The 22,230-nt window shown below is 40.2% G+C and overlaps 2 protein-coding genes across 2 annotated transcripts in view; one reads left to right on the top strand and one right to left on the bottom strand.

Annotated features, from left to right (window-relative positions):
• DDX60 (DExD/H-box helicase 60) overlaps window positions 1-22,230 on the top strand; it is a 71,371-nt gene that overhangs the window by 38,750 nt on the left and 10,391 nt on the right. Inside the window, exons 19-33 of the mRNA XM_050946155.1 lie at window positions 294-389; window positions 2,011-2,126; window positions 3,036-3,178; window positions 3,488-3,597; window positions 3,971-4,075; window positions 4,206-4,334; window positions 5,952-6,079; window positions 10,866-11,024; window positions 12,647-12,788; window positions 14,454-14,606; window positions 15,692-15,796; window positions 18,191-18,391; window positions 19,551-19,655; window positions 19,958-20,096; window positions 21,777-21,898. Of these exons, the coding sequence (XP_050802112.1) occupies window positions 294-389; window positions 2,011-2,126; window positions 3,036-3,178; window positions 3,488-3,597; window positions 3,971-4,075; window positions 4,206-4,334; window positions 5,952-6,079; window positions 10,866-11,024; window positions 12,647-12,788; window positions 14,454-14,606; window positions 15,692-15,796; window positions 18,191-18,391; window positions 19,551-19,655; window positions 19,958-20,096; window positions 21,777-21,898 (1,953 nt within the window). The remainder of the gene's footprint in view (window positions 1-293; window positions 390-2,010; window positions 2,127-3,035; window positions 3,179-3,487; window positions 3,598-3,970; window positions 4,076-4,205; window positions 4,335-5,951; window positions 6,080-10,865; window positions 11,025-12,646; window positions 12,789-14,453; window positions 14,607-15,691; window positions 15,797-18,190; window positions 18,392-19,550; window positions 19,656-19,957; window positions 20,097-21,776; window positions 21,899-22,230) is intronic.
• LOC127047673 (serine-rich adhesin for platelets-like) overlaps window positions 3,667-22,230 on the bottom strand; it is an 81,157-nt gene continuing 62,593 nt past the window's right edge. The window contains exons 9-12 of the mRNA XM_050946167.1: window positions 15,398-15,569; window positions 12,316-12,472; window positions 10,485-10,604; window positions 3,667-3,747 (exon numbers count right to left, since the gene is read on the bottom strand). Coding sequence (XP_050802124.1) covers window positions 15,526-15,569 — 44 coding nt within the window. The 3' untranslated portion in view covers window positions 3,667-3,747; window positions 10,485-10,604; window positions 12,316-12,472; window positions 15,398-15,525. The remainder of the gene's footprint in view (window positions 3,748-10,484; window positions 10,605-12,315; window positions 12,473-15,397; window positions 15,570-22,230) is intronic.

Raw genomic sequence — 22,230 nt, 5'->3', positions numbered from 1 at the left:
CCCCTGTAGCAGGTGAGTATTCTCTTTTTTGGTGAGAAATCTATTAGAAGAAGAACTTAAGAAGAAAGTGAATAGGGTTTATAATGGTTTGGCTAGTTCGGCTAATATTTAGATTATCTGAAATTTTGGATGCTTATCTTGGACATATCCAGATTCTCAACCTTAGAGGAATCAGCCGCCTCTAACTGTTATTCACTGAAAATAAAAAATGTTTATTTACATTATAAAAACTATGTCTTATAATAATGTCATTTCATAGGTTTCAAACTAATGGGCTGCAAACATTTTTTCAGGTACTAGTGACGGTGCCTCAATGCTTAGAAATCCTGCTGCTGTCACCTCACCGCCAGCAATGGGCCAAAAGGATCAGATATGTTATATTTGATGAGGTAGATTTCTACTGTCCTTCTTTGCTTCTATTGGAATTATTAAAGGGCATTTAATTAAAATGTCAGGAGCTAAGTGAGTTTGGCATATTTATATGCACATATTCTATTTAAAAAAAAAGCAAAAAAAACAAGCACCACTTCCTCTTCCAATGGTACTTAGTTAGCTGTCTGTGTACCTTTTTCTTTTGGTACTATCACCCCTTTTTAAAGTCTCCTGTTAGCTGGTCTGAAACACCGGAATTTTTTTCTCTCCACGTCTAAAGCAAATGCCATTTGCGATTCAGTTATAAGGGATGTTTTCAAGTGCAATATTGAGCTATCTTCTTTCACATGGACTAGGGTTCTACTCACAGGGGAATCAGGAGCACGCTGTGTCATGCTATCTGGAATGGCTCACAACTGTGAGTGCCTACTTCAGGGCAGACTGTCAGAAAACAAGGGCAGACATCCCAAAACTGGTGGTATGTTCTATAAGCGGATTTCACCAAATCAGTAATAAATGTGAATTCCTGGATCACTATACCAGTCTTACCCTGGAGTCACAGACAGTCCCCCCTTAGACTCTCCAATCTATCTTGCTATCCAGACAAACTGGGCTTTGTGATAATGGTCACTTTAACCACAAATCACACTGCATCAGGTTTCTCCCAATCCTGGTAGACCAGCCACTTACCCCAAATCAATTGGTACTCCAGGTCTGACACCAAAGACAATTCTGGCAGCCAGTTCTATAGCAAACTAACTATAGGTTTATTAGCTAAGAAAAGAAAATGAGAGGTATTGAGAGCTTAAAGCAGAGAAAATATATTAGCAGGTAAGTCACAGTTTGTCAGTGCAAATTGTAGCAGAGATGCAGTAATCTGCCAGTTTCCCAAAGCCTTTCAGCTACCCGAAGAGGCTAGCCAGAATAACTCTGGGGATCACCGTCTTCTCGTTCAGTTATTCTACCGTTAGAATCCAAACAGTCCAGAGTAAAGGATCTTTCTTTGAATCCATATTTATAACATCTTCACACAGAAAGCAAGATGACAGTGTCTCTACTCACATGGGCTTTTCTTTTGATAAGAATGAGTGTGGAATCCACTTTGAGTCTCTGACCTCAGGTCATTACCACAATGGCCATTTGCTTTGGAATTTGCAAATTCCTTAAGTCCTTCATTAGCATTTCACAAGATTTCTCTGATGGGTTATTTAATCACAGGGTATACACCATGTAAATGTTTGCCATTATATTATAACAGGAACAGATAAGTGAAAACAATACAAGTAACGTTACATTAGTTTTCATGAAGTTTAAACATCTGAATACACACATATATATTACTCACTTTGATGTATACTAATACACAAGCAAATTAGCCTATAGCCCCAATCTGACCTGGTTTGCCAGCATTGCACCCTGTCTCTAAATAGTAAATATTTATCCCGGAGAACTTTATGGAAGTGCAACCTGCTGCGGTGTGCTGGAAGAGTCTAATTTACTTTGTTAGGACTTGGAAAATTGGCAGGACAGTGGGGAAAATATTGTAAATCTACTGTACAGTATAGAAAGTAAAAAATTGAGGTTTTTCTCTAATGTGAAACATCCATTTTTAAAAGTGAATATTATGTCCAATAACAGGTCCATTGTCTTGGTGGTGAAATTGGAGCAGAAGTTTGGGAGCACCTTCTAGTTATGATTCGATGTCCATTTTTGGCTCTCTCTGCAACTATTAGTAACCCAAAACATCTTACTGAGTAAATATAATGCTTTATTTTCTTGAAAGTGCAAAATGAGTTGATTCATTTGATTTGAATTGCTTTACTTTTTTTAATCTCTGTGTATTTTGAAGACACATCTTTAGAGCCTTAAATTGCTATCAAGCAATTTACATGATCTTGGGCTGCATACCCTGCGCCCTCTGCAGTCCCACAGAGTTTTTCACCAGGAGACAATAAGAAGGGAATTCAGCACAGTTCACTGCATATAGTTTCTGGAATAACTTTCCACTTTCTGTGGGCTGTGTCATGGAAGGGGATTATTTAGGTGACTTGCATTTATATAAGGGTCAATCCTTGAACCTAATGCATAAACCAAGAGGTCCATCTGGGTCAAGGAAGACAGACAAGCTATATCGCAGACCGTGTAGAAGTTTGAGAGCTACTCTGTAGCTGCTATTATAACCTTAGCTGCTGCAGGGGCCTTTAGTTAGTGGATCTCTATGTTTGTGGATCTCTAGCTCCTCCTCTTCCCCTGCTCATCTGGCCAGGACCCCATTTGCCAGGGCATAGGGCGGCCCTACAGGACTGGGGTCCTAACCTATATTAGGTGTTAAGACCCTAGCTGCAGGCTTCCCACTGCCTGCTACCCAACAGAGTGAAATTGCATCAGTTCTACTACATTCAAGGATTTCCTCATATCTGAGGAATTTAAAAGGGAAGAATTTATTCCATAATGACACAATGTCTTTTGTTCTGTTATTCTTGTATTATTCTACTAAAAGGGATATTTTTCATAGTATTTCCAGAGTATCAGAGAAGTCTGCAGTTTGCTTTTGCTAGTTTGAAGAGTTAACAATGGTTTATTAGAATATCAAAAAAGGAATCGTTTGTGCAGGTATGTTACATTGCACTACTTTTCCAACAAATACATTATTTTTTGTTTAGGTGGCTACAGTCAGTAAAGAGGTACTGGCAGCATGTTGAAAGTGTTAGAGCAGAAAACCTTGGATCTTCTTCAACTACCAAGAAAGGAACTAAAAAACAAAAGAATATCAAGACAGTAAATAAATCATATAAAGTTAAATTGGGTATGTATCAGAATGCAACATTAAAAAAAACAGATTAGTCCTTTATATCTGATTTTTAAAAAGCATATGGTGAAAATCAGCAAATGTGAGTGTTTAATAAAATGAGATTTTTCAAAGGCTCTGAGTACCCACAACTACCACTGACGTCAATGATAACTGAAGGTGCTTATCACCTTTGACAATAAGACCATTTGCTTAGATGCGTAAGTTTAGGTATTCAAGTTTGAAAATGGTGGCCTTTTGGTTTTAGTTTTAAACTATTATTAGATAACTTGCTTTAGATTTAGAAACTTACTATTCTGTTTACAGTGCTTTATGGAGAGAGATACAATGACCTGGAAAAATATGTGTGTTCCCTAAAGAACAATGACTTCAAAATTCATCACTATCATCCATGTGCTGCCCTAACTGTGGACCATGTAAGTTTAATGGTATAGTAAACAAAACAATTTTTGAAATGAGCTATAAAATTATTAAGAAAAATACCTTCATGACATCTTACAAGGAAACCAGTTTCGCTGCCCAGGTTAAAAAAAGACAGAGGTGATGCAGAAACAGGGCTTGAGCTCCTGTAGAAGGAATCATACTGTGTCATTTTTGCAGCATTCATGTACAAAGACAAATTCTATCCTGTCTTTCTATCTCTCAAGAATGGCTACTGCAACACAAGAACCTAAGGAAGGGCAATGTAGAACAAGATGGGAAATAGTTGCCCACTGAAGAGAAGATGAAGAGGGAACTCCCCCCCCCCAACCATAAATCCTCTCTGCTTTCCTTTTTCTGGTATTTCAGATAGATAAATATGGCTTCCCTTCAGACCTGGCTTTTTCTCCACGAGAAAGTATTTTACTGTATGACTCCATGGTACAAGTCTGGGAAAACTGGCCAAGAGCTGACGTAAGCACTCATCACTTATATATTTTCACAACTAGTCTGAGCAGTTGTTTGTAAGATGCCGTTGCATATTTGCCAAACGACATTGTACATATTTTATAACAACTTAGTTTTTCTGTTCTCTGTTTTTAAGGAGCTAGATCCTGAGAAGTTTACACATTTTAAAAATAAAATAGTAATCACAAAAGCAGATGCAAGAAAATATGAAGAAGAATTGAAGGAAGAGCTAAAAAATTGGATTGTACATGACAACAGAATGAAGGTAACTACAATGATGAAGTTATGTGACATTCTTCTCAGGTATGACTAGAAAGCTAGATTTAATACAAAGCAATTATAGTTCCCTCAGTTAGAGAGTTAATGTATGTCATTTTTAAAAGCAGATTATAGTTCAAGTGTAAAAAATTATGACTATTTTTGGAACTTTTTAGGTTTTTGATTTCCAAATACCATATTATTTAGGTTTTTCTGAACTTGACAGCTTGATCTTAATCTGAGTATCTGGCAAATTATGGACTAGACTTTGCAGATATATTGATGAATGGTGATCTTGATGGTCTTCTAGGCTTTAGAAAAATCTCAGGGTTTACATTAACACTAAACATGATTATCAAGAGACTTATTGGCAAAAAGTCAGGAAAATATATAACACAGTAGAGTAGAACTCCACAGTCTGTGTAGTACTTGGTAGATTTGAGAGTTAGTTATAACTTTGTCCATTTTAACGAGTATGGCTCTAACTACTTTGTTGACAAGGTCCGTACACAGGGCCGGTGCAACCTATTAGGCTACCTAGGCAGTTGCCTAGGGCGCTAGGATTTAGGGGGCGGCATTTTCTTGGGTGGAGATCGCAGCGGCCGGATCTTTGGCCGCCCTGGTCACTGCCGGCATTTAGGTGGAGGGAGCTGGGGTAGGGGGGTGCGGAGAGGGCCGCCTGCAGCAAGTAAGGGGGGATGGCCCACCCCACCCCTGCTCCGCCTCCCCGAGCACGCAGTCGCTGCTTCACTTCTCCTGCCTCCTAGGCTTGTGGTGCCAATCAGCTTAGGCGCCGCAAGCCGGGGAGGCGGGAGAAGTAAAGTAGCGACGGTGTGGTTGGGGAGGAGGCGGAGCAGGGGTGAGCTGGGGCGGGCAGCTGCAGCACGGCTCCCTGGGCTAGGGGGGAGCTGCCACGGGGGGTGCCTCAGGGTGGAGGTGGGATGGGGAGCTGCTGCGGGGGAGGTGCCTCAGGGGGGAGTCAGGGAAGCTGCTGCAGGGCTTGGGGAGGAGGTGGAGCAGAGGTGAGCTGGGGTGGGGAGCTGCCGCACAGCTTTCCGGGGGGGGAGCTGCCATGGGAGGGGTGCCTCAGGGCAGAGGGGAGGTGGGGAGCTGCCGCAGGGGGGGCGCCTCAGGGCAGGGGGGGAGCTGCTGCGGGGGGGCACCTCAGGGCACAGGAGCGTGCACAGGGAGCTGCCGCAGGGCTTGGGGATGGGGGAGGGTGCAAGGTGGAAGTTTTGCCTAAGGCATGAAACATCCTTGCACTGGCCCTGTCTGTACAATAAAAGATTGGTACAAATTGTACTTGTATCTGGTTTCTAAGGTGCTTTTGATTATTAATTTGCATAATTCCTTTCTTCCTCCTGCCTTCTGGTTCTCTTTTAAAAATATTTAAAAATTTCAAAACCTGTTCTTTTAACAAACAGAAATTTTGTGCTGAGCAGTCTGTTATCCCACCTACAACATCTTGAGATGCAGTATAATCCTGTTACTTACCAAACTCAAGGTTGTAGTCAGGCTAGAACTGATAATCATTTTTATATAACAAAAACCTGCAGCCTTATTAAAAAGGTACTCCAGAATGAAACTTGTGCACTCTTCATCTAATCATGATCTCTGTTTCTAGGCTAACAGGGTGCTGAAGTTACTCAAACCCCATCCTCCCTATTGTTCAGAAAAAGACATGAAGGACAATTTCCCATGTTTTGTTGAAAAACTAAGACAGATGGATAAACTGCCTGCATTGTTTTTTCTGTAAGTTACACAAATGCAATAAAAAAAGTTTCAGTTTATATAGTAGAGAAATATTGCACATAATATTGCATGAAATATTGTACATTGCTTAAATTACAGGAAGGGAGATTTAGGTTAGACATTAGGAAAAAGAACTTGAACAAATTACCTAGGGAAGTTGTGGGATCTCTGTCATTGGAGGTTTTTAAGAACAGGGTAGACAAATACCTGTCAGGGATAGTCTAGATGAGATGTGAGCAAACTATGGCCCACGGGATCGTCCTGCCCGGCCCCTAAGCTCCCGGCCAGGGAACCTAGTCCCCAGCCCCTCCCTTGCTGTCCCCTCTTCCCTGCAGCCATGCCGCCGCATGGGCTGCACTCTGGACTGCTGCTCCAGCTGGGCAGCATGGGGAGCGCAGCTGGCTCTGGCTGGGTGTCGAGGCTGCGAGCTCCTGCTGCTGGTAAGAGAGCAGGGGATTCTGGAGGGCAGTCAGGGAGGAGGGGACTGTTGGATGGGGTGGAGATTCTGGGAGGGCCCTCAGGGGATGGGGAACAGGGAGGGATGGGAGTGGAAGTCTTGGGGGGGCCAGTCAGGGGGCGGGGATGTGGATAGGGGTTGGGAGGGCAGTTGGGGGACAGGGAGCAGGGGAGGTTGGATAAGGGGGTGGGATCCCAGGGGGGGAGTTGGAGCGAGGGTCCTGGGAGAGGGTGGTCAGGGGACGAGGAGCAGAGGGCAGTTGGATAAGGAATGGGAGTCCTGGGGGGGAAGGAGGCTGTCAAGGGGCAGGGGTGTGGAGAGGTGTTGGTGCAGTCAAAGGACAGGGAGCAGGGGTTGGATGGGTTGGGGGTTCTGAGAGGGGCAGTCAGGAGGAGGGAAGTGGGAGAGGGTCAATAGGGGGTGGGGGCCAGGCTGTTTGGGGAGGCACAGCCTTTCCTACCCAGCTCTCCATACATATATTCCTGCCTCAGTGCAGGTGACTAGACTAGGTGACATATTGAGACCTTCCAGACCTACATTTCTATGATAATCAAAGAAAATGTCATGAATCCAAGGAATCTACCAAGGTACAGCAGTATTACAGAACATGTAATTGGCATAGAATAGTTCTCCCATTAAATCTGAAATATTTTAGACTCTAAAAATAATCACTCTTTAACCCTTTTTCCCCAAGTCCATCACATGTGTAAGTGAATAGCATGATATTGTACCTAACTGTGTGGAGAAGCTTCTATTCTTATGACATGTTGTTGGGTGTGGCTGGAGTGTTTAAAGGGTCACTTTTTACAGTGTAAGGAAGAGCTCTGAATGCATGTTGCAGCTAACAATAAGTACAGAGTTGTGGGCTGTCAGTTTGTAAAATTAAAATAAAAACAAACAAAAAACAAACAAGCAGCTCTCTTTGCCCAATATGAAGACCCAGTACACCTTCCACTGTAAATTCTCAAAACTGATAATTTATAGAAAAAGTCATTGTTATTTATTAAATGTATTTTTAATTAAAAGATTGTTTACATTCATGAAACTATTTCCACAGATTCCCTTTCTTAGATGGCCTGAGACATCATGTTATGTTAAAAAGTAGTTAGTCTAAATGGGTCAGGAAACCTCATAGCTTATGCAATATTGTACTTAGAAGCTGTATAGATGTGTGAGTTCCTGCATATATTCAGTTCTTGGGGATTTTTTCTTTTTTAGCTGCCACTAAATCTCTGAAGGTAGTGGTTTTAACTAGATTTCTACCATTATCCTTTTCAAGCTCCAACTCTTCTCTATTTTGATTTTTGTTTAGATATTTCAAAATATTAAAAGGAGAAGATATGTTGTTGCTTCTGCTGTCTTCCTAAGCACTCATTCTGAGTCAAGATGGCTAATGACAAGTCAGGTTGTAAATTCATCTCACATCCTCACAGGATCTCTCTCTTGGACAAGGTGTATATTGGTGTGGGAGAAAAGGGCACTGACAAAAAGTGCCCAGCCTGTTCCTTTTCTCTCATGTAGTTATTATACTATACTCATCACCCTATCTGAACACTTTGACCATGGCATTGTTTACTCTTTACAGTCAGGATGAATACGACAGATGGCAAAAGTTCTCTTAAAATAGGAATGGTCTTGACTTTCATTCACAAAGCCTTGACTTTGGCTTCAATGCCTTGTTGGTTTTCTGATCTGTTGCCTCACATAATGTGAATCAAATATGCATCTGCCTTATCAGTTCTGAAGCACAGGAAAAAGAATGAAGAGGTCCTTGAATCTAAAAGCTCAGCCGTAGAGATCCAGTTTTGAGGCAGCCTGGGTGTCCTTGTGTGAATTCCTGGAGCAGCAGCTTTCAGCTCCATCACTACTAGTATCAGTACTTTCAGTTTGGGGTCATACCTTGGCATTTCTGTCTGGACACATAGCTTCTGTGATGGGGGTCTACAAAACATTGGCAGGAAAGGGCTGAGAATCCTCCCTGTCTGCAGACAAACTAGTCATGCCCCAGCTCAGCTGTGAGAAATATCAGTTAGGGAAGGAAATACCAACAAATGTGATGACTAATGAGGGAAAGCCTAATTATAAAGAGGGAGGAACAGGAAGAAGAGCGTGGGATTGCTAAGGAGCAATAATTCTCTATAGCAACGATTCTAAAACTGTAGCAACCGGAAGACCCCCATTTTTATTTAAAATTTTTCATGGATGTTGGCCTGATTGGGAAGTTCTTTTAGAAGCCTTTTTCTTTCTATGGAGGATATGTTTCCTTACACTTTCCTCTTTTTTCTTTGCTTCCTTGAATGTGAGCAATGTGAGATAGTGCATGATCCTTCACAACATACCCAATGCTGAAATGTGTAGCGTGGCTGCACAAAGTTTGATAGATATCTTTACCTTGACCTGTCATAAACAGATAGCTAAGGGTTAATGTCTCTTTCACCTAAAAAAGGGTTAACAAGCAGTGACCTAAAACACCTGACCAGAGGACCAATCAGAAAACAAGACTTTTTCAAATCTGGGTGGAGGGAAGTTTTGGGTGTGAGTTCTTTGTCCTTGTCTTGTGTCTGTGCCCTCTCGGCTATGAGAGTGATTTTTCTAGCTTCTGGCTTTCTAATCTTCTGTTTCCAAGTTGTAAGTACAAAGATAGTAAGACAATAAGGTTTATATTGTTTTCTTTTGTATTTACATGTGTGTAGTTGCTGGAATGTGTTAAATTGTATTCATTTTAGTTAAGGCTGTTTATTCATTTTTTTCTTTTAAGCAAATGACTCTGTGTTTGTCACCTTAATACAGAGAGACCATTTTATGTCCTTTTCTTTCTTTTTATATAAAGCTTTCTTTTTAAGACCTGTTGGAGTTTTTCTTTAGTGGGGACTCCAGGGAACTGAGTCTGCAGCTCACCAGGGAATTGGTGGGAGGAAGAAGTCAGGGGAAAAATCTCTTTGTGTTAGATTTACTAAGCCTGACTTTGCATACCCTCTGGGTGAAGGGGGGTGGGGGAGAGATTAGACCTCTCGGTACTTGTGTTTTCCAGAACTGGAAACAGGGAGGGTGGAGTCCCTCTGTTTAGATTCACGGAGCTTGCTTCTGTATATCTCTCCAGGAACCCAGGGAGGGAACACCTGGAGGGAAGGAGGGGGAAGGGAAATGGTTTATTCCCCTTTGTTGTGAGACTCAAGGAATCTGAGTCTGGGGGTCCCCCAGGGAAGGTTTTGGGAAGACCACAGTGAGCTAGGCACTGTATAAATCCCTGGCTGGTGGCAGCGTTATCAGGTCCAAGCTGATAACTAAGCTTGGAGGTTTTCATGCTAACACCCATATTTTGGACGCTAAGGTTCAGATCTGGGAAAAAATGTTATGACATGGTGTGCAGTGGTGGGATAGATAGAATCCAGAAGCCAGTAGGAATATTATATTTTTCTTTTCTCTGCTAGGGGCTTTTAAGCAGAGAGGGTTTGGTTTTAAAAGGAACCAGAGAGAAATTTTTTTTTCTGTTCTCTCCTGGCAGTAGCTTGCATATTAAGCAAGGAACCATTAAGCTGTGACAAAAGGGTCTTTTGTCAGACAATAGCACTCCGATTGTGAGTCAAGTACCAGCAATACACATGCAAATAAAGTGGTTTTTCTGGTTTACTTTACATTTAAAAGATTAGCTAGAGGAAAAAGGCACTGTTGCTAGGCAGACCCCAGGAGGCAACAGAGCCAGCAGTTCAGACAATAAACACCAGAGGGCACCCCAACACAAGAAAACAGGAACCATGCCTTCTAAGGCAAAAATGGAGGCTGAGAAACAAATCAAAGACGCCGAGCACAGGCGAGATATGAAAAAAAAACTACAAGAGAGGGAGCTGAGGGAAAGAGAAAAAGAGGCTACCCACAGGTGACCCAGCACTCATCTCTTGATTAGGAAGCTATACCAGACACCCATTTCATGAAGGTGTAGTGCATTACCTTTTCTGGTTATTCCAAGGGTGCAGCTCTGTAGCACCAGTTTCATAGAGAGAAAACTACGTTTCTTTCACAGATTGATACCTGCCCTCCCTCCTCTCTGTATGCTTCAGAATCTAAATTCTGGGAAGACAGATAAGAAATCAGGGTGGTAGGATCTTGCATCTAATTAGAATCTTGCTCAGAATATGGCTTTGCACATTTACTGAGACATATGACTCCAGCCAGGATAGTTGGCCATCTTTATACATTAAGAAGTGGAAACAGCACAAAGATATTCCTGCACGAATGCATGCACAACTGCACTCTACAATATGTAGAGGCAATTTATTTGAGAAATATAGTTACTACTAAGTTACCTAGTTTTTAAATTCTATTTTAAAGATTCGACATTAAAATGGTGGAAAAGTGGGCTGAAAATATAAATAACAATCTGGAGAAGAAGCAAAAGAGTAAACAAATACCACAGACTGAAAGGCAAATACATTTGCTAACAAATAGATTGAAAAAAATGGAAAAGTCCATGCAGAAGAATCAGACTGTGTAAGTATTACTTGCATTTGAATCTATTGAAACAATTTCTATTAGATTCACTGTTTAACCACATCTATATGAAAGAGACCTTTCTAAACTAAAAAACACTTCATTTTTCTCTTATTCCCCTTCTACCTGTATTCTTTCTCTAGGACTGTCAAAAGAAAAACTAGCCAAAGTTTCAAAGAACGTTCTTTAAAAAAATATAATGCGTACTTGCCTACCTCTCCAGAGAGCCCGTGAGCACAGCCCAGCTCCTTGATTGTGCAAAAAAAGACAGTTTTTTCCCAGCATGCCTTTTTGAGGCTAGGATTATAGTCTGGCTGCTCAAGTGCACTAAATATCCCAGGTTCAGAGAGAGAGAGGGATGGAGTGGTTGGAAGCACCAGGAGCCAGTCAGAGTCAGTCTGATCCCTCATCATTAAGGGTATGCAGTGCTTAATTTGTAATGAAAGATGTGCCGGGGCTCAAGCATCACCCTGGCAGCTGAGCAACGTTTCAGGGATGTTCCTCTGGCAGCAGTGACGTTGAGTGGAGGTAGAATGTTGCTCTGCTTCTTGAATCTCTTACACACATAAAAGAAGTGATGTGGCAAGTTCAGAGGTGCTGGGGCTATGAACTGGCAAGCCTAGAGGTACTAGGCTATGAACTGCCAAGCCTAGAGATGCCCGGGCTCAGCCCCAGCACAAATTAAGTACTGAGGGTATGTCTACCCTACAGCAGCATAGCTCCAGTGCTGATCCTTCCTACATTGATGAAAGGAGTCTTTTTAATCAGTGTAGTTAATCCACCTCTCCTTGAGGTGGTAGTTAGGTTGACAGAAGAATTCTTCCATCGACTTAGCTGCAGGGGTTAGGTTGACCTACCTGCATTGCACAGGGTGTGAAGTTTTTCACAGCCCTGAGTGATGTACCTAGGGGTAATGTAATTTTTAGATGTAAACCAGGCCTAACATGTGTGGAGACCAGAGTTCCAGCTCACCCTAGTCAGAGCTCTGTTCTTGGGCCCTAAACCAGAGTTAGTAGTTTAGATTTTCCTCAAACTCCATGTTAACTTTCCAAGACCACTTTCTCACCCCCAATGACTGTACCCCCTGTACATCATTTATTGCTTAGGAGAAAAATCCTGGCATGGGGTAGGACTGATCCCTGGAGGGTTCCTTCACCATCCTTAAAGGGCCACCCTGTTACGCAACAAACATTTTCTTCCTGATTTTTCTGGTGTATCAGACCAAATTCATACAAAAACTAAATACAAATCAAAACTGAATACAAGTTGGAGTATACAATTTTTTGCCTACCTGTAGTACCTCAAGGCTCTGCCCTCATATCGTTTTTCAGTTGAGTCAGAAGTGGAGTGTTTGACCAACACATTCATATTTTTTCATAGACCTAATCCTGCTCCACTGGCATCAGTAGGAATTCTGCCATTGACCTCAGCAGGAGTAGGTCCTGTATCTGAAAACAAACATCAGCCTGATGGTGTATTATGTACAACCTGGCAGAAGGATTGGTCTGGTGGGAATATCTCAAAACATAACAAATAATAAAATGTAGTGAACTTTTAAAACACTGATTGCAGATTTTCTTAGATAAAGGTTCAAACTAACAACTAATGTGTATTTTGTATAGTGACATGAAAATTACATCAAGTAAAACTGATAAAATGATACTTGAGGAGGCTGAGCATGGAAATTTGATGGAAAAACTTGGGAAGATAACTGAAATCCCTCCGGATTGCACCTATGCAAATAGCCAAGCTGTTGATACAGAGGTAAGAAAAAAGCAAAAGTGCTGCTAATTCTACATTTCAGTAATAAATGCTGGGCCCTGAGAAAGAACTTATTCTGCAAAGGTTCTTCTATTTCCCTCATCAGTGTAGTATCTGAGCACCTTCCAGTAGTCTTTAAAAGATATGACTAACATCTGTCATGTATGATTGGTTCTCTCTCTCATTGTCTTCCCAGGGGAGAATTGTGTGCAGTGTAGCCTCTAATGTTATGTTTCTTTAAATGTACCTGTTGATACGTGTTTGCTAGAGAAGACAAGGTGAAAGAAGTGCACCTTGCACTTGGAATGGAATGTGGTGAGGTTTGTGACGGCCTGTAGCTCCCTGTGGGCATGTATTCCAAAGTCTGAGACTGGCTTCTGAGAAAACTCCATCTCCTGCACAGACAAGCTTTATTCTTGTGTTGGAAAGTTCTATTGTGCCTAAGAAGTAGAGCTGTGAACCATGGTCCTCATCCCAAAGATTTAGATGATTTTTTAGATCTCTTAAGCCCAGGCTAATCCATTGATGATTAGTACCGAGACCTTGAATTTGGCTTGATGTTCTATGGAAAGCCAATGTAGAGAGTGGAAGACAGGTCCAATTTGCTCAGGATCGCCAGTGTTGCTGAGTATTTTCTACTAGTTGGAGTTTCCTAAGGGTAATGGCTTCATGTCCAAGTATATTGCATTGCCACTTTACTTTTATTGGTAAAACTATTATAAGGGTAATTAAATATTAATCAAAATGAAACACTGTGTCTAAGATTAATTGCCCCCTTTTACTTTGAAAATTAATACGTTTTAAATGTATGTTCTATATATTTCAAAAATACATCCCAGAGTCTGATATTCTCCCCACGATTAGTTACTAGAAAACTTAAAATCAATCTGTCTTGATTGCCATTAGATATTAGCTTTCTTAGACTTAAAAATGTATTTGTCTACTTTAAAATATATATGCCACACACAAACATCTACTTATCCTCCAGTTGGTTTCTTGTTGGCCTTGATTTCATTTTAGGGACTACAGGTTGACACTTTTTCCATCTACTTTTTACCCTAACTCAAGATCAATTTCAAATAGCCATACTCATGTTGAGTAGCACTGTATACCCTATTGGATTCAGTGGACTAATGAAGGAGTAAGGTACTATTCAATGAATAAGAGTGGCAGAATGTAGCCCTTTATCTATTTGTTATTACTTGATTTTCTATGCTGGAAAAAATGTTACAGTGATGAGCACTTTAGAAATTTCTGCCACTCTTACTCATATCAAGTAGTACCTGAAATCAATTAAAAATGCTCACTTAGGTAAATTTTACTCCATGTAAAGGTGGAAGAATCAATTGCTTGAACTGCAAAAAAAACCCCAAAAACCATGACTAAATTCAATTAATCAGATCTCAGAAAAGAGGTTTAACCAATGTGTTATTTGGTTTGAAATGTGTCACTGGCAGTCCACAGGATTATCTCTAACCCAAGCAGTGTTTTAGGCTACATCTGCATCTCTTGCACATTGGTAGTAACAGATTTCCTATTGAGAGTACTGGTTGGCCAAAGCAGGCAATTTTAGTACAATGCATTACTGAATTGTATTCCATTCTGGCACTGGCTTAAATGAATGTAAATAAAAATGAAAAATATCTTTGAAATTTTTCATTTTCTTAGATTTTGAAGAAGGTGATTGATCGAGTGAAGTTCATGAAAACAAATACAACACTGAAAACACTGGCACTGAGAGGAATTGGATATCATCATGCTTCTGTGTCACAAAGAGGAAGACAGTTGGTGGAGATGCTCTTCAGGATGGGATTTATCCAGGTTCATCGTTTTTCACAATTTTTTTTTAAGTATACAACAGTATCTGCTTTGAGAATTAAATATTTTTTACATGTAATGATCTCCTTTGAGTATGTGTTCACTTATTGAGGGCAAATGTAAGTGCAAGCACAATCCCTACAAAATGTACATTAAATGTATTCCTTAGTAAACAAATTGAATGGCATATCTATGCAGTTTACCAAACTGACACCATTTTAGAATACCTAAGATAAAATACAATAGACTCTTAGACCCTAATCCTGCGAATACTTACATTTACATGCATTTCTGCATGTGAATAAAGTTAAGCATAAATATAAATATTAGTAGGATCGAGGCCTTGCTTTGTATATCTTTCAATACAAATTGTTTAAAATACATTACAGTGTTTAATAATAAAATACTTGGCTCTTTCATACAAACTTATTTGAAGATCCAAAACTGCTCAAATTTTTTAAAGATAAAGATAAGCATGGAAAGTAAGATTGGGATATTGAGACAGAAAAGTCAATTGACTTTTTGTGAGAGCCAAGACAATCCTTCTGCACCTCCCAACACCAAAAAAACCAACAACCAGCAACAACACACCAAACCTTAATTAAAACAATGTGCAACCAGGGCACAACAAGACAGAAGAAGCCACATAAAAATGGACAAAATACGTTAGGGTAAGCAATTATGACTTATCATTGAGGGGAGAACCAAGTTGTACATTAACCGTTAAAGCCATTATACTGTTAATAATTTAAAAAATCCAAATAAAAATGAAAGTGGCAGCAGTAATCCCTTACTTGTGTAGCAGTGATTTTCCACAGCTGCTCCATATTATCTGTTCACCAGTCAGGATCATTTCTCTTCCCTCTTTCACTTGTTGAGCTACCGCTTGTACCTAATTTACTCTGTTTATAATTCCATCATTTCAAGGATGGAGTACCTGTTGTCGGTACCTGTTATCATCTTTGCCTGGAAGTAATAATGTACAGAGGTGAATTAATTTTCTATTTAGCATTTCTATCTTTAAGGCTATCAGAATGGAAACACATGTTTATAAATATAATTTTCAATACTTATGTTTATTTTCCTAGGTGGTTACAGCTACTGGAACACTGGCTTTAGGAATCAACATGCCATGTAAATCGGTTGTCTTCACACAGAATTCTGTGTATTTGGATGCTCTGAACTATAGACAGGTATTGAAATACACAGCCAGTTTAACTAACACGCACATCTGTACACACATACATAAATTTAGACAGAAAAGTTTTGGACAGCTATATATGTATATATATAAAAAGCTGGTCAAAATATTTCTGTCTAAAAAGTTTGATGAAAAAGGGAAAACACATACCACACATGAAGATTTTAGGCATATGATTAGGGCCCTACCAAATTCACAGCCACAAAAAATGCATCACGGAGCACAAAATCTGGTTTCCCTCTGTGATATCTGGTCTATTGGCACTCCACCACCATCCAACCAAATTAAGTGGGCTCAAATTCCAAGATGGACAAGACTCAGTTCTATACTTCTGACAGGTTTTCCTTATATAAAAATGTCACTACTTTAAAAAATGGAATATCAGAAAAATAGAACTTTGTACCACTATCAGCTTCCCAAGGAGTACCAACATTTGCTTCCACCAGAAGGCCCTGAGATATTGGACTTTAAAATATCATGATTCTGGGTACCAAGAAGCTATTTGAGAGGTTTATTAAATTTGCCTCTAAGGCCTGAAAGTTGGACTCATGGCTCAGGCACCTGGCTTGACAGGTGGAAAGGATACAAAAATAGTCCCAATAAAAATATTAAAATTGTAAAAGATTCTTACATCGTGTTTTGTAACATATGGTGCATATATAGAATATATGATTTATTGGCAGTAATTTGTAATGATCTGCATAATTTACACATGGTTTCATCACTGATAAACAATGCAGCAGATTTTAGACATGGCTTGGATGCATAGGGCAAAGGACAGAGAAGAATAAAAGATGACCCCCAGGTTTCAGGCTAGAGCAGTAAAGAGGATGGGGATGGTGTTGATGGTAAAATAAAGGGAACTGGAGAGGGCTTGAGAGACAAGCTCAGTAGTTTGGTTATGTTATACTTAATTTCAGTGAGACTGAAGAGGAAAGGTCAGAGACACAAGATGAGATGCAGGATTGGAGAGGATGGAGACAACTCAGGAGTGGAGAGGTAGATTTGTAAATTGTCAGAATAGAAGCAGCAGTTTAAACCATGAGAGCAGATAAAATCAGCTAAATAGATGACGTAAAGGGAAGAGGAGGAATCCAAAGACTGAGCCTTGAAGAATCCCAACAGCTAGTAGATAAAATGGGAGAGACCCAGTGAAAAGCCTTTATGCTGTTCACCATCACGTACTCTGGTTCTGCTCCACAGCTTCAGCACTGATTCTCTGTGGATGAGTTATACTAAGAGCTGGTCAAACAAAAAAGGGGAAAATTATTCACAAATTTTTTGCAAAAGAAATAGTCCATTTTTCCTCAGACATGTTGGAATTAAAAATATTTCAACCACTTTAATTCTTCCCTGTGGCATTTGGGAGTGATGCTGTGTTGTTTCTGGGGGCCCAGTATAACCAATGCTGAATTTGAACCTAAGTGTTTTACAATAGATTATTTTATTACACACATTTTTATTTAATTGTGATGAGCTATTGCAATCCAGGGCCCTGGGTGGTGAGAAGATCACCTGGAGGCAGATTGCACAATACAAATCGTAAGTCTATATGGGACAGCTGTGGGTGTTTTATTGCAGTGTAGACATACCCTTTGGTACTTATATCCCTGAAGGCTAAGGAGAGAAGAGCTGTCTGAGAAGTGGCCATGGCCAGGAAGGTGGGACAATACACCCATTCTACCCATCCTCTCGATAGCCTCGTCTGGCAAGGCTCTTATGGAGCCCCAGCTGTAATTTAAAGTTGCCCTCATCTGACAACCATTGAGGGAGGTGGTAGTACAATCACTGCAAGCCTCCTCCCCATAGCCAGGCACAAATCTCCCCATTGGCATAAGAAGTTGAATATAGCCTTTTGCATTCTTTTCTGCTGGCCACATAATAAAGATTGCAGCATTCTTGGAATGTTCTAACCATCTAATCTTACAAAACTGGCCAAGGAACAGCACATCCTCAGCTCCTTTTCTCCCACCCTCCATTTTTCTTCCCCTGTCTTGGCTGTGAGCTGGAAAGGTAGGCAGGGAGCAATCAAGTCATTTCTCTACTTCCCCTGCATCTCAGATCCTCTCTTCCCTATCTAAAAGAGTAGCACCCACATAAATATATATTATCGATTCATAGTTTGTCTTTCTCTACTGACAGAATCAAAAATCCCTCTGATATGCTTCTTTCAAACCTAGGGTGACCAGATGTCCTATTTGTATAGGGAAAGTCCCATTTTGGGGGACTTTTTCTTATATAGGCGCCTATTACCCTCCACCCCCGTCCCGTTTTTTTCACAGTTGCTATCTGGTCACCCTATTCAAACCAGAACAACTGGCATTACTGCAATGACTTTGTGCAATCATGGCAATAAGAAAAAAATGTTGGCATTGCTTCTCTCTAGATGTCTGGACGTGCTGGACGACGTGGTCAAGACTTGCTGGGAAATGTGTTTTTCTATGACATTCCATTGCCAAAAGTAGACAAGCTTATAAAATCCAATGTACCTCAACTGAGAGGCCAGTTCCCTCTGAATATCTCCCTAGCACTGAGACTTATGCTGTTGGCTGCAAAAGCTGATGACAAAGAAGATGCAAAAGTGAAGGTATATTATGTGGCTGTAGGCTATCAATGCTCAGTTAGATAATGGAACCTTTATATATTTTTAGATCACATGCTGAAGAATTTTTATTTAGTTCAACACCAAATATGTATTTTTGCTAACCTGAAAAATCTACGTTTTTAATAAATGGGGGGATTTCCGATTTCTAATACACATTAAGTAATACAAAATAATTGTGATCTTTCCCTTTCCCTACACTGTTCACATTGTTTTCAGTGGAATACAATTTTCTTAAGTGATATATATTCGGATCAAATATATCTATGCTATTTTTATATAGATGTTATGATCACAGAAATTAGCTGAAAAGGCCCTATAAAATCCTTCAGTACATATTTAGTATTTTGTGCAGTTTAGTTTTAAATACATCAAACAGCGATCCTAATAGATCTCAATGTCAAGTTTTCCTGATAGTCATCGTAAATTTTCCCTTTTTTAATTTCATCCTATTTTTTTCCAGGAAACTCTTTGTACTAATCTCAGCACTTCCTCTCCCTATTTGGTGTTTACACCATTCAAATGTTTGCAGATTATTACATTGTCTCACCTTTGCTTGCTCTTAGACAAGTTATATTTATTTAGTTCTTTTAATCTTTCATCAGTCAATTCCTCCAGCACGCTGATCTTTTTTTCCTCTTCTCTGAACTCCCTCAAATTTTGTCAGTCTTTCTGCTAGTGAGGTGTCCAGAAATAGATGTAATAGGAACAAAACCATACAAAAGCGGCATGGACAGATTTAAGGGGCAATAGGACAGTAAATGCCACCACCTCCTCCCCATGTTGCAGTGTTCCTGGAGTGGTTTAAGCAACTCTGATATCAGTAAGAAGGCAGAGGGAAAGGGAAAAGGAGCAGAGAAAGGGGACTCAACTGCCTAGGGAGAGGAAGTTTATCTTATTGTCTTTATAAATACACCTTCACTTCTTCTTCCATTTTCTCTTTCTTGTGTAGACTGCATCCAAGAGTAATTTTGTCCCCAAAGTGGAATGGTGAATGGACACATACACCCTCCCCAACAGCATAATTCCCCCTTCTCCCAAAACATCCCACGAGCATTGTTGTATCATAAGCAGGACATTCCCTAGCAAGTTACTAATTTAGACATTTTAGAGAGTGATAAACCTATGTATTTTTCCTCCTAAGGTTTTATCACTGTTGAAGCATTCGCTTCTCTCCTTCAACCAGCCAAGAGTCGTGGAGATATTAAAGCTCTACTTTTTATTTTCTTTGCAATTTCTTGTCAAGGAGGTAAGATTCCACTTTGTCTTGCAGTTTTCAGGGGCAAAATCTGTTTGTTATAATGCTCCACTGTAATTAAGTTTAAATTATATCTCGTGCTACCAGAATGATCCACTGTACTGCAAGGCGTGGAACAGAGGAGAACGGTTTTCTATGTAACTCCTCAAGTCACAGAATTCTCCACAATGGTGGCATAAACAATATTTAATGTTGAACAATATCATGGTCCAAATTACAAAAATGACAGTCATTTGTAATTGTAGATTAATACAAAGTCCAGTCATAGTTTACTAAATTGTTTAATTCTTTAGGGATATTTGGATCAAGAAGGTAATACCATGGGATTTGCTGGACTTGTAAGTCATCTGCATTATCATGAACCTTCCAATTTTGTCCTAGTCGGCTTTCTTGTGAAGGGCTTGTTTCACAAACTGTGCCAGCCGAGGAAAGGTAAGTTCATGTTCACTACTTTTTTACATAGTTAAGAAATTGACACTAAATTAAAAATAATCGTTAAAGAGTAGAAGACAAGTTACATATACAGAGGAAAAAAGAACCCAGATATATTCCATCTCTTCTGGTTATTTCCTCCAATCAATCAGCATCACCTCTGTCTTAGCACAACTGAACTTCAGCCAGCTAGCCATCATCCAAACCCCTATCACAGCAGAACAAGCAGAGAAACTGCACTGTTCTGATCTGATGAAAAAGATGAGTGAATGTTGCAGTTTTGGGTAATTGCATCTATAACCTCTCTGTGGTGTGCTCAAGGGATGCTCCATTAGGTCTCACGCCTTCAGTGTCACCTCTCTCTGGTCAGGGACTTGCATTTATCTGCCTCCAGACCTGGCATGTAGGCTGCATCCCCTTACAATTCACTGTGATTGTTCCAGCAGGTTTGATTTGTTCAGCATTTGCAGTTTCACACTCTCTCAAGGGCTAAGACAGTAGTTTACGAGGGACCAGACAGCCTTACTTAGATCACAGTGCATTTATTTTAGATAAAGAGATTATAAAGAAAATATAATAAAAGACAAACACATACACCCATCCGTTCTATAGTGATCCTGGCTGGTTCCAGTTCTTCCAACCCTTCAGCAAGATTTGCCTTTTTCCCCTCCTCCACTTTGGCCAAAGGTTCATGTCAGTTTATTGGATAAAAGTGAGAGCCCCCTTGAATAAGTTTAAACTCAGCCTTTATACCCCAAAGCCCTCCTTTGTCTCCTGGTCTCTTGAAGCTAGTCTGAGCCAGTATGTGAAATTCCCCCCATGGGGTTGTACTTATGTGTCTCAGGGTCTGCAGTAACTGCCTGCCACTTATTTTAGTTCCTGAAAGGAACTCCGTAACCCTCCCCAACCAGCCTACATACGAGCCTGGGTTCACAGAGATACAGATTAAAGTGGATCCAATAGTCTCAGGATATGCCTGCATTAGTCATAGCTGCCTGTCGCAGTCAACAGCATTCTTATGGCTCCACGTCTGAAAATTCCTCACTATCTTACACAGTGGCCTTACATTTACATTGAACAAAAGGGGTAACAAAAACACGAGAGAGAGAGACTCCTGCGGGTAGATGTTCAATTGCTGAATAGCACCCTATGAATCTTCTCAGAGAGAATACAATAGAGCCACTCGATCATGGTTCTTTCTATCCCTGCCAGAATACACAACTTTCTGAACAATAGCATCAAAAGCAACTAACAGATCTAAAAGAGTCATCACTGATATTTGGTCTTTGTCCATTGTCAAAAGGAGATCGCTGATTAAGGGGACCAGAGCTATGTTCAAATTTAAAACCAAATTAGAAGAAATCAAGAAAATCTGCACACTCTTGATAAAGCCAGAGCTGCCTCAATAAAATTTTCTCAATAGGCTTCCCTCAAAATATTAGACACGCAACATGGCAGCTCCTAGTTCCTCCCAAGTCCATGTAGTGTAATGGAGTTTGGACACATTACCCAAATTATATCACAAGCGGCAACATAATGTATTTTTGCACCTACATTAGAGATATTTTTTCTAGAATTAAAAAGTTTGCTACATGAGTTTTTCCAAATGCTTAAGATATTAGCTAGTTTAGGCTTTAATCCCCACATCCTTGTTCTGTCTGAGTTTTCTGTTTTGAATAGATTCAAAGGCATTTTCTAAAGAGGTGATGGAACAGCTAGTCCTAGTACTGGCAAATCTGTTTGGAAGAAGATATATCCCAGCCAGTGTTATTAAATCTAAACAAAAGTTTTACCAGTCAAAGGTAAGATGAAATGTCTTGTTTTATTTTTTTAAAATATTTAGTAAAGAATGATAAAATAAAACAGAGAGGTAGGCTAAGTGATTGTTGATGATTTGAACAATAGATCTACAGGAGACATAACCTCTCTTTTGATGTTAGAGTATCACACTGTGTAACTGTAGGCTGCTAGCCTGAGCCCTCAGTTCAGAAAGCGCTCACACCATGCTGGTTCTAGCCCTCTTTCTCACCTGGTTCTAGCCCTCTTTTATTTGTTCACAATAAAACCGTTCAATATAAGATCCATATATAAACCCAGTATTTTCCCTTGACCCAGGGTCTTCTTCAGTGGCCTA

Source organism: Gopherus flavomarginatus, chromosome 3 (genome assembly GCF_025201925.1).
Source record: "Gopherus flavomarginatus isolate rGopFla2 chromosome 3, rGopFla2.mat.asm, whole genome shotgun sequence".
NCBI lineage: Eukaryota > Metazoa > Chordata > Testudines > Testudinidae > Gopherus > Gopherus flavomarginatus.
The sequence above is the reverse complement of the archived record's forward strand: the minus strand, read 5'-3'. Positions and strand labels throughout refer to the sequence as shown.